The following is a 16,176-nucleotide window of genomic DNA, read 5'->3' as shown; positions in this document are numbered from 1 at the left end:
AGTCAGTGATTATTTGGATTCTGAAAGAAAGAGTTAAGATCATTGCACCAATTGGAGTGAACCCTTGTGCACATAATAACATATAGGTACACTCGGAATAAAAAAAATAATTGTTAGAAACAGAGATCATTCTCTATGGTAGGATTAAATATAAGATAATATCTATGAATATTATCAATATAAAAATCCACCAATTATTAACAGTTTCTTTGCGTGGAGGATGGTTGAACCGTGGAATGCATTGCCTGATGGAGTGGTGAGAGCGAGAACGGTCAATGAGTTTAAGGAGTGGTATATAGACTTTGTGTTTCTTAGGGGGGACCTCCCCTCGATGAGTCTTGACAGCCTTTATGTTGTTAGGAAGGACTTCCCACGATGAGTCTTTTGACTCCATGGAGCCCTGAATAATAATAATAATAAGTAATAAATGTAAATATATATAATACTGCACACTTCATCTCTTCAGTCATCCATTTTAGATATTAAATCTGATATCAAAATCGATAATGTTAATCTCAGCTCTTTACTTTATGCAGATTACCTTATACTTCTGAATAGTACAAGTCTGCAAGAACTGTTGAATTTAATTGAATAACTGAATAACTGTTAAATAAATTTTGCGTGAAAATGAGCAATAAAAAGACGATGAAAACAGGCAGAGACACTGAAAACATCAATACCTATAGAAAAAGTAAAACATTTCAGCTATTTAGGGACAATGTTCAGTGAAGATGGTACATTAAATATGGAAATAGCATATTTTTTTACATAAAATTTATCAGAAAATTAGGATGTGTCCTGCTAGCTAAATGTGTCTTATAAACTGGTGCACCTTATACACCGATGTGTTTTTTATGCATGCGCAGTTATAAGTATGCTAAAAAAAGAATGACAATAGAGCAGCAGAGTAGCACTTTGGGCCTCTGCCTACAAAACAAATGGTACCAACTTGGAGGAAACAAGAGCAGCAATTAATAGAGGCAAATTGCAAAAAAAAAAAAAAAAAAAAAAAAATCTCCACAGAAAACCGGCAAAATGGCGAAAAATTGAAAATAAATTATAAACTTGGATAATGGATCAAAGAAGATCGGATTGCTATGTATCTACAAAATGATTATTCAATGAGCAAAATTGCTGGCAACAGAAAGAAATATCATCGATTTTACAGGTCACCATCATGGTGCTTTAGATTTACGAAGAGAAATGATTTATGCATGTGTGCAAAAACGAAAATATCCAATGAAAGTCAGTAACACATTTTCTACCATTCCCACTTCATCCAGATGAAGTGGGAATGGTAGAAAATAGTAGAATAGTTTACTACTTGAACAACAAGTAGCTAAATAAAATGGAACTTTTTAACTGGCTTATTTGGGAGGAATTTACATTAAAAAAAGGAAGCAACCATAGATCCATAACCATTGTGTCAGACCCACATTAATCTCAAGTTTTTTATTCAAAATATATTCCACTATTACCCTCTCTCTACCTCTGTCTGTCTGTGTGTGTGTGCGCACACGCACCTAATGATATCATAAGTAATATATGTAAATATATATATATATATAATACTGCACACTTCATCTCCTCAGTCATCCATTTTACATCCACCTTATTTAATCTCCTGGAATACACTCACTCATTGCCGCTTCCAGATAATTCCATGTATTAAATATGGAAACTTATTCAGTGCTACCAGAGACCTAGTAGCACTGATTTGAGGACAAGGATTCAAAACTGGGTGGACAGCAGTAGAATTCTCTTTAATGGATAGCATGGGTTTGCTAAAGAAAGATTGTGTTTTAGAATGAACTTGCTTATTATAACAAGGTAACGAATACATTGGTAAGGGGGGGGGGTGAATGTACAGTAGTATATTTAGATTTTGCAAAGGCTTTTGATAGACTGTCAAAAGCCTTTAAAAGACAATCTATCAAATTTAATATTTTCCAATTTAATTACAAAATAGTAGTTAAATTGGAACAGATGGAGTTGTATAGTAGATTAATGCACTGGATTGGAGATTGGCTTTGGATAGGTATCAGCAGGTTGTGTATGGGAGAGTGTTATCCCAGAAGAGGAAAATCACTAGTGGTGTGCCGCAGGGGATCTGTTTTGGGACTACTGTTGTTTAATTTGTATGTAAATGACACTGGAAAAGGCTTAAATGATGATATACAGTTGTTTGCAGAAGATGCAAACTTGGGGAGAGTTATGAGAAGTAAAGTAGATCTAGTTGTTTTGCAAGAGGACCTAAATAAACTGCCCGAATGGGTTGTGTGTGTGTGATGTCAGGTTGTTGTTGTCTTTTCCTTTGACGAGTCTCAGATGTTTCCATGTGCTCTTGAACTGCTTTGGCTATGTCGATGATTTTGTTTGTATAGAGATGTTGTTCAGGATTAGGATCTATTTCTTGCAAGGCTGCTGTAATTGCTGGACAGGTAAAGATGTGAGTGGGTGTCAGTTCAGTATTGGGGTAGTTGTTGCAGTTTCTATATGTTCTCGTATCATCTGCATTGATCTTCATTCTTCTATAATGTCCTGTTCATAGTCTTGCTATCATGGTGGAAGATATCCCAAAATTTTGGTTTTGGGATATTTGATGTTGCATCACTGATTTCAGTGGAATTAGTTTAGCTTTTTCTAGTGCATTAGCATCAGCAAGAGTTATCATGTGAGTTTCTTGGTTGAGTTCTCTGGCCTCTTTTGCTAATTTATCAGCTGCTTCATCGTAATCAATGCCTACATGAGCAGGAATCCATTGTAAAATGCAACTTTTTTCCTAAACACTTTAGTTGAGTTAAGAGTTTATGGGTGTCTTGTGTGAGCTTGGTATTGCCATTTTTGATTGCCTCTATAGCTGATCTTGAGTCACCGTAAATTATAATTCCTACAGATTGTTGAGATGATGATAATTTTAAGCAGACTTCAATTGCTTTATTTATCTATCTTTATTTATCTCAAAACCCTTTAACCCCCATGTTCCATCAAATTGTAATAATTTGTTCTTTTTCTTTTAGGATATATAAGAAGACATTTCAGAGGTTTTGAACAAATTTGAAGACACAGAGGTATGGGCTGCCATCAAGTTTTTCATGCTGCAAGAAAAGTTCACAACTGAGATTCACCAAACTGTGTCAGATTTCGGAGACTATCATATCCCACATTTGCCAGATGGGAGGCCAAGTTTAAAACTGGGTATCCTGAGACAACAGATGCCCCCAATTCAGTTCCACAGCGATCACACCTGAAAACATCGTTGCAGTGCATGCCATGCCAAGATCCTTGATGACAGACGAATACCAGCCAAAAATATTGCAAAGACTGGGGATATCCAGGAAACAAGTTGGGGTCATTAATCTACTAACATCTGGATATGTAGACGTTCTCAGTGAAGTGGGTCCCCAAATGTTTGAAAGCCAAATAAAAGAGAGAATGTATGCTATCATCTCAAGAGATTTTGGGTCACTTTGAGAAATCAGTGTAAATGTTTTGACTTGTAATGTGACTGTTGATGAAACATGGCTTCATCACTATGACCCAGAGACCAAACAACAGTGAATGGAGTGGAGACACAAAGGTGCTCCATGACCAAAGAAGTTCTGAATGCAAAATTAAACAAGGAAGGTTCTTGCCAACTACTACTGTAAACTGTTACAGTAGCAGTTTACTTAACAGTTCTGAAGGAAAAATGCTGTGCAGAGGCATGTTGCCTTTGCACGACAATGCACCTTGCTCACACTACTCATGAAACCCAACAGACAATACACAACTTGAGCTTTCAATGTCTGCCTCACCCAACCTATTCACCAAACCTGGCCCCATCTGATTATTCCCTATTCTCAAATTTTAAGAAACACTTGAAAGGAACAAAATTTACCACATATGATGAAGTCATATCTGCAGCTGAGGACTGGTTTGTCAACAAAGAAAATACTTTTTTTCTCAGAGGGTTGCAAATGATGCAGCAATGTTGTAACAAAGGTATAACACTTTGTGGGGAATATGTAGAATAATGTGTAAGTTACATGGTTCTACCTCAATTCCTTCATGGTGATTACACAACTTTTCAGCACACCCTCATAGAGCAGCTATCTACCTACTAAGCAGGCTTGAAATATCTGTACACCGTGCATACAAATTTATTTAGTAATAAATTTGCATTTTGAAAATATGAAATTGTTTCCACAACTTAGAAGTATATTTTACTTTTGATCTCATTACTAGTCTATCTGAAAAAAAAAAAAATTGTTATATCCATGTTTAGAATTATCTTGTCTATCTGATAAAAGAATTCTAAGCATAAGTGAAATTCTGAAAGGATAATGCTGTTACAACTTAAGGGAAACCCCATTAACATAAATTCATCCAAGCTTATGCACCCACAGCTGACTAAAGTGAAGAAGATGTTGAAGAGTTTTATGAACACCTAAAAGAGATTAAAAACCTAACAAAGAAACATGATATAAACATAGTGATGGGTGATTTCAATGCAAAAGTGGGAAGAGGGGGTGATGGAGAAATTGTTGGTGAACATGGCTTAGGCACCAGAAACGACAGAGGAGATCACCTAGTCCAGTTCTGTCAGGAAGAAGATCTAACAATAGCAAATACCTGGTTTAAACTTCCACCCAGAAGACTGTACACTTGGAAATCGCCTCAAGATAACCAACATAACATTGTCAGAAATCAAATTGATTATATACTGATAAATAAAAGATTCCACAGTAGTATAAAGAGTGCAAAGACTTATCCTGGAGCAGATATCTCATCAGACCACAATCCCATAGTTGCAGAAGTATGTCTTAGATTAAAATCAGCTAAAAAATCACAAAAGAAGAAAAAGAAAATTGATGTAGAAAAACTGAAAGACCCGAACATAAATAAAAGTGCCAAAACACAGCTTAACCTGCGATTACAACAGATTAACATAGAAGAAAATAAAAGTGTGGAATCTCTTTGGAATAGTTTAAAGAATGCCATCGTAACAACAAGTATTGAAGAAGTAGGTTATGTGAATAATATAAAACAACAGGAATGGATGACAGATGAGATTCTTTCTCTTATTGATACAAGAAGAATGTACAAAAACAAAGACCTTGCCAGGTATACAGAAACACATAACATAATCAAGAAAAAAATAAAAGAAGCCAAGGAAAATTGGATGAAAAATTTATGTACTGAAATTGAACTGCTTCAGAAGAAACATGATAATTTCAATCTGTATAAGAAAATCAATGAAATTCTGGAAAACTGAGGAAAAAGCAAATAGTGTCTCTAAGAGACGAAAATGGAAAAATAGTTCTAGAAGAAGAGAATAAAGCACAGATGTGGATAAAATATGTAACAGAACTTTTCAATGATACTAGACAGAAGCCTATAAATATAAAAGATAACATTCAAGGACCAGCAATCATGAAATGCAAAATAGAGAATGCTATACGAACAAGTAAAACAGGAAAAGCCAGTGGACCAGATGGTGTGCAAACAGAATTTTTAAAATTAATAGAACCAGATAACATCAAACTTCTTGAAAAACTATTTAATAAAATATATGAAAGTGATGAATTTCCATCAGATTGGCTCAAATCTACATTTATCACTGTCCCAAAGAAACCCAAAGCGAATTCCTGTAGTGACTTCCGACTTATTAGTCTAATGAGCCAAACATTAAAAATATTTTTGAAAGTAATTCAGAATCGAATTTATAGAAAAAGTGAAGAAACTCTAAGTGAAACACAATTCGGCTTTCGGAATGGTTTTGGTACTAGAGAGGCCCTTTTCTGTACCCAAATATTGATACAAAAATGCATAGAAAAACAGAAATCTGTCTTTATGTGTTTCACAGATTTTGAAAAAGCATTCGACAAAGTCAGACACACTAACTTAATAGAAGTCCTTCAACAAACAAGGCTAGACGAACAAGACATAAGACTAATAACAAATCTGTATTGGAATCAGTCAGCTACCGTTCAATTAGACAATATTACCACCAGTGATATTAACATCAAAAGAGGAGTGAGACAAGGATGTGTGCTCTCACCACTCCTGTTCAACATATATGCAGAGGTAATCTTTAAAAAAGCATTGGAAGAATGTTCAGAGGGAATCGCAATAAATGGAAAGATTGTTAACAACCTTCGATATGCAGATGACATCGTGCTAATTGCAGATAATATTATGGATCTCCAAAAACTCATTGACAGAGTATACATAGAAAGCCAAAGAATGGGAATAAATATAAACATCAACAAGACAAAATACATGATCATCAGCAAACATCCAGCCTCATCAATGAAACTGACACTCAATGGGAAAAATATTGATCAAGTGTCAAGATATAAATATCTTGGTTGCTGGCTTAATGAACGGTGGGATCCAGAAATAGATATAAAGACAAGGATTGAAGTTGCACGGCAGTCCTTCATGAAAATGATAACACAATTCTGCAATAAAGACCTAAACATGGAAGTCAGATGCCGAATGCTAAAATGCTACGTGTGGTTTATTCTGCTCTATGGAGTTGAAACATGGACATTGAAGGTGACAACCATCAAGAAAATCGAAGCCTTTGAGATGTGGCTATACAGAAGAATGCTAAAGATATCATGGACAGAAAAAATTACCAATGAAGATGTCTTAAAATCCATTGGCAAAGCTAAACATCTTGTACAAATAATCAAGAAACGAAAAACATCATATCTTGGCCACATCATGAGAAACAGCAAATACCAACTTCTACAAACTATTTTGATAGGAAGAATTGGTGGCAAAGGAACTAGAGGAAGAAAAAGAATATCACGGTTTGACAACATCAAGACGTGGACAGGAAAGAGCAGTGCACAACTGCTCAGATTAGCACAAGAGCGCAGTTTGTTCGCCAAGATGGTCGCTGACCTTCGATAGAAGATAGCACAAGAAGAAGAAGAAGAAAAAGAAGCATAAGTAGCTAAGGAAATCTTTACTAATTAATACTTCTTACATTCATAAAAATGAAAGTAAAACAAGATAAAGATTAATAATCTTTATCTTGTTTTATTAAAAATGCTGCTGAATTTTTCAGTGAATTTATATGAGAAAAATTCTTATTTCTTAATCTATGTATAAATATGTGCAGTTTTTTTTAAATTTCATCGATATGATGAACATTTAAACCAGATATACAAGCATAAATGTAATCTATATAAGTTATAATTTACCTTTCCCTTCTCCTCCGAGTATAAGATTTTCAGTTATCTTCCAATCTGCAGTAAGTCTTTTGACTAATAAGTAAGCATTAACTGGATTGGCTAAAAATGTCTGAACATCTTTACTAGCAGTGCTATAAAGTGCTCCATATTCTTCTCTCAACCTAAATATGGCAATTAACATTTTCTTACAAAAAAAAGCTATTTGTGTCACTAACAGAAGAGCATCATAAAACTCATTTGCAGCAATTTAAAAATCGGTGATTTAAGGTAAATAATAAAATAAACTAAAACAGAATTAAATCAATTTTTTGAAAACTTTTAATAAATATAAGTTAATCATAAGTTTTAATTATGTAATAAGCAAATATTGTGGATATTCAACATAACTTACCCATAATTTACCCTAACTTACCCAGGAGTATTAGGAACAAGAAGGAAGAATTTTTGGCCTTGATTGGCTCTTCCTGGCCACAGGTTATTGGCATTAGTGAAACATGGCTGACGGAAGATGATATAATTAGTGGGATAGAATGTGTTATAGTGTGTTTAGGAGGGACAGAGAGAATAAAATGGGGGGAGGGGTATTATTGATGATAGCTGATAAACTGCAGCCAAGGAGAATTGCAGTTGTATCGCAGGATAGTGAAAGGAGCTCATTTGAGGCTATTTGGTGTGAGATTGAGACTGGCAGAATAAAATATACAGTTGGGTGCTGCTATAGATCAGGTGATGGAATAGATGGTGGAGATAGTATGCATAGGGAAATTGATGAAATGAGTGGAAGGAGGGTAATTATTATGGGGGATTTCAACTATGGTAACACTGATTGGAAGGAGGAGAGGACACATGTGAGGAAGGAAAAGGATTTTATTCAATTATTAAGGGATAACTATCTGAGACAGCATGTAATTGAAAATACTAGGGGTGTGAGAGTGCTTGACCTGGTAATAGCATCTGAGAATTTGACTGTAATGAATATGACCATGTTACCACCTATTGGTGAGAGAGTGATCATAAGGTGACCTTATGATCACTCTCTTATGACCACCTTGACCTGGGAGGTGGCTAAAGGTGTGGAATTTTCGATTAAGACAGGGTATATGTGGAATTACCATGCTGGCAAGTATGACAAGCTTAGGAGATTGCTTGGATCAGTGCCATGGCATGTACAACTGCAAGGGCTGGACGTCGATAGAGCATGGGAAGTGGTCAAGGAGCATTTACAGGAGGTTATGGCTGATTGTATACCTAGGGTCCGAATAGTAAAACAAGTAGGTGTTAAATGGATGAATAACACCATTAAGCTTGAGCTGCAAAAAAAGAAACAACTGTGGAGGAAATTTAAAGAAAGGGGTCACCTGCAGGCACACGAACGGTATGAAGTGCAGGCCAGAAAGGTAACGAGTGTGGTAAAAAAAGCAAAAGCAGATTATGAAAGGAAACTAGCTTTGCAAGCAAAAGAGAATCCCAAACAGCTCTTTCAATATGCTGCAAGCAAGAAAAAAACTGTACACGGCAAAATGATTTTAAGGAATGACAATGGTAAGGAGGTCACTGAATCAGTCGATATAGTGAAGTTACTGAGCGCGCACTTTGCAAAAGCATATCATCCAGGTGGTGACATTGAAAAAATGAAGGAACCATTAGTTTATATGGGAATAGTGATGAATGAAGTGGAGGTGACTAGTCTATTACAGAACCTTAATGTGAACACATCTGTGGGATTGGATGGTATACCGGCACGGGTCTTGTGTGAAGCGGCTAAGGAATTATCAGTACCCTTGACTATGTTGTTTAATCTGAGTCTCAGGTCTGGTTTAGTCCCGAAGGTGTGGAAAGAGGGGAAAATAGTTTCACTGCATAAAGGAGGATCCAAGACTACGGTTGCAAATTACCGACCGATCAGCATATCAGGAGTCGTTGTCAAGGTCTTGGAGAAAGTAGTCAAGGGAGAAATACAGGAATGGATTGATGAAAACGAGATACTGTACAGGGGACAGCATGACTTTGTGAAGGGTAGATCATGCTTCAGTAACTTGCTCAAGTTTTATAACAAGGTGACGGCTGAACTGGATAAGGGAAATGGGTTTACAGTGATACTGCTGGGCCTGGCAAAGGGGTTTGACAGGATACCACATGGAATACTAATCCGTAAACTACAACACATGGGAATGGATATAGGGTTGGTGAGATGGATAGGTGGTTGGTTGATGGAGAGATATCAAAGAGTAGTTTATTCAGGAGTAGAGTCCAAAAGACGGCCTGTGACTAGTGGTGTGCCGCAGGGTTCCGTTCTTTGACCACTGCTGTTTAATCTGTTCATTAACGATATAGGGAAGGATCTAAGTGGAACAATTCATTTGTTCTCTGATGATGCAAAGTTGGGTAGGGCAATAGTGAATGCAGAAGATGTCAAAGTCTTGCAGGATGACTTAGATAGATTGGAGTTCTGGGCTAAGGAGAATGGATGTCAATTTAATGTGACAAAATGTAAGGTTATGCATTTTGGGGTGAAAAGATGAGCAGCAGTATACCACATTGGTGGAACTGTACTCCAAGAGATTGATGAGGCCAGGGACTTGGGAGTGTTGGTGGATAGGGAGATGAAGTTTAGGGGGAACATTGCAAAAGTAGCTAAATCAGCTCATCAACTCACTTGGTTGTTGAAAAATACCCTGACGAGCAGAGACAAGCAAGTTATTGTACCTCTGCACCGAGCCTTGATAAGACCTCATCTCGACTACTGTGCTCAGATTTGGTCACCTCGGTTCCTTCTTGATGGGGAGGAGGTGGAGAGGATCCAGAGGCGAGTGACTAAGATGATAACAGGTCTATGGAATGAACCATATGAGAACAGGTTGAAGATTTGTGGGTTGCAGAAACTAGTTGATAGGCAGAGGAGGGGAGACATGATTGAGACATTCAAATTGCTAAAGGGATTCTATAGGATTAATTCAGAGGATATTTTTGAGATCAGGACTGGTGGTGGGAGAACTAGGGGGCACCTATGGAAGCTGGGCAAGAGTGTGGTTAGCAGGGGTGTTAGAGCTGGGTTCTTTACTTTTAGAGTGGTAAATGAGTGGAATAAGCTGCCAGAGTCTGTTGTGGGTGCTATGACAGTGAACGAGTTCAAGGCAAGGTATGATAGATACTGTGAGAATGTAATCGCATAGTCGTGTGGACATGATGTTTAGGGCCTCCGTCGATGAGTCTAAGGACTCCTGGAATTGCCCGAAATAATAATAATAATAATTTTACAGGCTTCCTTTTCACGTGTAGTTTGCACTACAATGGTGCTAAATGCCAATCTTTTGATTGCTACAGCTATTCTTGCAGCAAATAACTAAAATAATTCTTGCAGGAGTCAAGGCCTTCACCTGTCATTCTACTTAAAATCTAAGCCACTATCTAAACTTTGGTTCATCTACAAAAGTTCCAAGGGACTTCAAGTCAAATATTTATCATATTTATCAAATATTTAACATGGCTCAAGGTGAAAAAAACTCAAGCTTTTTACTCAGCGTGCATTGCAGTTTAAAACAGCTACAAATAACCATTAAAAGGAAGAAATCAAATCGGACTTTGAAAGGAACAAATGAAAGAAAACTTGTCGCCTGCTCAAATAGTGGTTAAGTCCTTCTGGTCTTTTGCTAAGACTACTGGGTGCAACTTCTCTCCCTCCAGAGTATGCTCTCTCTCTCTATCACATCTAGATAGTGCCATCATAACAAAGCCTACACATAAGATTGTTCTACTAGCATAAGTGTCCTTCACAAGAAAATCATCTCCCACTATGCCGTGTTGTATGACTCCTCTAGCCATTTGCCATAAAAACAGCAGAATAATTCTGAATAGCCTAAATCCCAAAAAGTCTTCTATCCCTGTTCGTATCTGTCAACTGTGCTCAAAATTTGTGCATCAGAATCCATAACCTGAAATTAAGGTATTTACTAAAATAAAGAGCCAAAAGGCTTCATTTTGGCGATGCAAAATTATATAAATTAAGTGGACATTAAATCCAACAACTTTTATAGTTTTGTGCGAAAATTGATCAGAGAGCTTGAGGGAATACACTGCCACCATACCACGAGTTGCCTTAGCGAACCTTATAGGAAGTGACGAATGCTCAAAGCACCCATATATTCGCCTCCTATTGGTTCATTTTGATAAGGTTTCACTAGTCTGACAGCTATTTCAAAGTCACTAGTTTTCATCAGATACTAGGCAGAAACCTAAGAGGGCAAAAACTCGGTACTTGTACTACAAGGAACTTGTAGCATCGGAGAGGTGTATTTCCCATAAGTGAACTCCTGGTCAGCCGAAATGAAGCCTTTTGGCTCTTTATTTTAGTAAATACTTTAATCACCAATTGAGAGTTTGCTTATGGAAAATACACCTCTCTGACTCTAAGTTCCTTAGTACTGAGATTTTTTGCTCTCTTAGGTTTCTGCCTAGTCTCTGACGAAAACCAATGAGTTTGAAACAGCTGTCAGACTAGTAAAACCTTATCAAAATGAACCAATAGGAGGCAAATATACGGGCACTTTGAGCGTTCGTCACTTCCTATAAGGTTCGGCTAGGACAACTTGTAGTATGACAGCGGTATTCCTGCAAGTTCTCTGGTCAATTTTCACACAAAACTTTTATAGTTTCTGTATTCGACTTTGAAATGAAGTTGAATTTAATATCCACTTAATTTATATAATTATGAAATTAAGGTGGTGTACTTAAGGGTCAAAGCTGTATAACTGAGAGGAGACCTCCACATAGTCTTTAAAGGAATGTGGAAAACCGACCAGGGCTTCTGACCTAATGCCCAATTCTCGCCTTCTCGTGGTGCACCCTGTTGGGTATCTACCTGGATACTGAACAAAAGAGGATGGGCTGCCAATTTGGGATTTAGCCGACCAAATTGTATTCTTATTGGCTTAAACCAATATACAAATGATGGTACAACATGACAAAATTTCATGCAGGCTGGGGAGTCGCCTGGTTAAACAAGGCCCCCGTTGTTTTCGCCAGGGAACCAGGGCGAACAGCGAAAAGTCAGCCACTGGAACAAATCTGAAAGCACATCCAAACTCAACATTACCAGAGTTAAAGATCGGTACTATCACCATAAGAAGCCTGAATGGCAAAGAAATGGAGCTAGCTGAGGAATTAGATTAGTACCAGATCGACATAATAGGGATGACTGAAACAAAAAAGACAAAAACTGGTGAGATCTATCTGAGCAATAAATACAAGATGTTATATTCAGGCAATGACAATAATGGAAAAAAGGAGTAGCCATAGTATTCAACACAAAATACGAGGCTAATCTTCTTGAATGGCAGTCAGTCTCGAGTAGAGTGATGTGGGCAAATATCAGAATGGGGAATTGGATAATGAGACTTATTTATGCCTATGGTCCCACAGAAGGTTCTATTAAGATAGAAGTGGAGGAATTTTTTGATGCTTTAGAGAAAGCAACTGACACAATGAAAAAGGAAAAGTTGGTCCTTGTTGAGGATCTAAATAGCAGAGTAGGAAATGACTGTAAGACATACAAAAATATTTTGGGAAAATTGGAGAAAAGAGCAAAGCTAATAATAATGGCAAATACCTGTTGGATTTCTGCTCAGGACATGGACTGGTTATTACTAACACCATGTTCCAACATAAAAATGTGCACAAATTCACATGGAGAGAACAGGCAAGGAATAAGAAAAGTCTCATTGACTATATTATTGTTGATAGTGATGTTTTTCAACTGATGCAGGACACCAGAGGATTTGAAATTGGAAGTGATACTTTTTAGTCTTAAGCAGGATAAAATTGAATTTCATATTGAAAAGAATAACATGTAAAAAAGTTTTAAAGCGAATAAAAGTTGAGCAGCTCTCCAATGTGAACTGTAGACTAAAATACATAAAGATTATTGAAGAAAAAATGAAAGAGGTTGAGAACAGGAACCAAACTTTGGAGATTCAGTGGCAAGCCTTGAAGAAACCCTGATTGAGTCAGCCAGAGAGGCATGTGGTGAGGTTGTCTGCAAGGATAGAAAAATCAGAATTCCATGGTGGACACAGGAAGTTAAAGAGGTAGTGAAGGAAAAGAAGAAAGCATATCAAAAGTACCTGGCAAATAAGTCAGCTTGTGCTCTTAGAGAATACAGAAACAAATGTAAGAAAGCGAAACACTGTGTAAAACAGTGTTTCGCTGTTTTACACAGTGAAACACTGTTTTTTTGTTTGGAAAAAAAAACCTTCTGCCAGAATGCGCTAATGACTTAGGTTGTTTTCAAAATCCTGTGAACAACTTGGTCAAAGAAATCACTGCAATTGGTGAAGACCCTCGGTTTTGATGCAGAAGATGTTAAAGAATTATTGGATTCAAATTCAAAAGATTTCAGTGACAACAATCTTCTTGAAATTGAACAACGCATATATGAAGACAACGAACAAATGTAATGTGAAGATGAGGTTCCAGAGGAAATAAAAGTCAAAGAACTGGATGGAATATTTCACAGTTTAGAATCGCTTAAGCAGCAAGTAATAAATATGGATCCAGATGTTAATCGAAAAATGCTTGTTTGCCAAGGTTTGGAGTCATTTCGCTTGTTATCGTAGAACTTATGCCGATAAGAAAAAAACTAAAACTGTTCAAACGACTCTTTATAACTTCTTTTGATTAAAAAAAATTGCAGTAACTAATGTAGGTACAAGTATTTATTAAACATTTACTTTGCATTCATTTTTTATCTTTCCTAAAAGAGTGCCATATAAAATGAACTATTAGTACAGTAATCGATCAGGGATGAATTGTACTTTTTACCATTGATTATTAGATTTGATTAACATGATTTTGATATATGCAGTAACATCGAGGGATTAATTAAAGGTGTTAATTGAGGGATACTGTAAATTAAATTAAAATTTAATATATATTTCCAATATTTCGGCAACGTCACTTTGCCATCTTCAAAGGAACTTAAAATAAAGACACATGCATGCAGGCACTACACACAGTAAATGAGGATGAAGCGAGGAAGCTATTGTTTCTCCTAAAAGTTCTGATGGTGCCCCCTAGTGGGCTATGTAGGTATTCTTAGCTGTTGGGCTGAAGATCTCCTGATGTACATCTCCCAAATTTGGTGCAGTCTCATGCAACCAAATCTGTTGAAGTTTGGCGTGTTTCTTAGGGCTGAGGCTGATTCCATGAAAAGTCCTTCAAATTTGAACTTGCTACAGTGTATTATTGTGGCTTTCTTCCACTGTATTCTAGGGCGTGTATCCAGAGCATGGTCTGCAAGATCAGAGTGGCTATCCTGGTGAAAACGGATGTAGTCCTTGTGTTCTGAAATTCCGATATTCGCTGTCCTATTCTGATTTGTGAGTTGGTGGGATTGTATTCAATACCTCCCTATTGAATACAATCCTACCAACTCACAAATCAGAAAACTCCACAGGCTCCTTAAGAAGGTAATTTCTTGGCCTGTAGAAGTTACTAAATGAGGTGGATGGCATTGATTCCCCCACATACAATTTAGCTAAACATTTGGCCAAAGTGCTCACACTGGCAACACCATCACACATAAAAAACTCAGCCAACTTTAAAGCCAGCATAGAAAACCTCACACTCCAACATGCTGACATAATGGTCAGTTTTGAGGACTCCTCCTTATTCACTTAGAGCCAATCCAGGCTAAATTTCCTCTCGATATTTCAGCCCTATTTTAGTTCATAATGAACTCAGGCTATTTCGTTTGGTAGGGAAAATTCTACAAACAAATAGAGGGGACAGTCATGGGTTCACCACTCTCCCCACCCTTGACCAACTTCTTTATGAAGACTTTTGAAAAGAAAGCCTTAAACTCTGCCCCACAAAACCAACCATATGGCTTTGCTACGTTGATGATGTGTTCGCTATTTGGCCACATGGCTCTGATACACTCAGAGCCATGTTATTTTCCTTGTCATTATATTTTCATTATATTTTTTTTCCATTATATCTTTCCATTATATTTTCCTAGTTACCTGCCAGCCTGATGGAACCTTGGTTTTCTAAGTTTATAGAAAATCCACCAGTGGCGGCTCGTACATAAGCACTGCGACACTGCAGCACCCCCAAGTAAAAACTGAAAAAATTAAATTTTGTCTGTGTTTATAAATAATAACAATGCTTAGAAGAACATTATATAAATGTAATACAACATGTTAAAGGTTACAGCTTATGTTTTGACATTGATTGAATAGTTAATAATTGGAATTATTCGATTAACGCTTTAGATTACGAAAAATCGGCATTAGATCGCAAGTACACTGCGATCTAATGCCAATATTCATTTGCACTTGTCATTGCAAGTTACGTCATTACGCTTGCGCGCGTTATTTCTGTGAGATATGAAATGTTTATTATTGGTGCGTGTTCGTGGGGAACTATTTTTTGTAAATCTTATTTTATTTTGTTAAAATATCATATAATTATTTATTTATTATAGATACAAGGCTGAATTATGACAAGTCTCACTGTTGAAAATATAAAAAGAATTACATTTTTTCAATTATCGTTACACAAAACAAATGCACTGCGATCTAACGCCGATATTCGTTTGCGCATGTCATTGCACGTTACATCATTAGATACACTGCTGCTTGGGCAGTGTATCATAAGCTTGCACGCATTATTTCTGTGAGATATGAAACGTTTATTATTGGTACGTGTTCGTGGTGAACTATTTTTTCTAAATCTTATTTTATTGTCATTGCTATTGATACGAAACTGTTATTATTGGTGTTTGTTCGTGGTGAGGATGAAATATTTTTAATAAAGCAATTTTTTAATATGTAAATTTATTTATTAATAAATGCGTTACTGATCAAGAAAAAATGTTTTTTTTTTAATATATGCAGCACCCCCCCCCCCTCACAACAATATGGAGTTAAGACACTACACAACAGGGCTAAATGAATCTGTTTTATATTGACAAGTCCTTAAACACTGA

At 36.6% G+C, this 16,176-nt stretch overlaps 1 protein-coding gene across 6 annotated transcripts in view; it reads right to left on the bottom strand.

Annotated features, from left to right (window-relative positions):
- The window catches only part of PH4alphaEFB (prolyl 4-hydroxylase subunit alpha-1), a 294,206-nt gene that overhangs the window by 230,699 nt on the left and 47,331 nt on the right, over positions 1 to 16,176 (bottom strand). For all 6 annotated transcript variants that reach the window (XM_090409648.1, XM_090409645.1, XM_090409646.1 and 3 more), the window contains one exon: positions 7,200 to 7,351. In XM_090409648.1, the coding sequence (XP_090265774.1) occupies positions 7,200 to 7,351 (152 nt within the window). The remainder of the gene's footprint in view (positions 1 to 7,199; positions 7,352 to 16,176) is intronic.

This window comes from Typopeltis vanoorti, chromosome 19, assembly GCF_054136105.1.
Source record: "Typopeltis vanoorti isolate ZY-2024b chromosome 19, IOZ_Tvanoo_1.0, whole genome shotgun sequence".
Taxonomy (NCBI): domain Eukaryota; kingdom Metazoa; phylum Arthropoda; class Arachnida; order Uropygi; family Thelyphonidae; genus Typopeltis; species Typopeltis vanoorti.
Note: the sequence above shows the minus strand (reverse complement) of the source record. Positions and strands in the feature narration are given on the sequence as shown.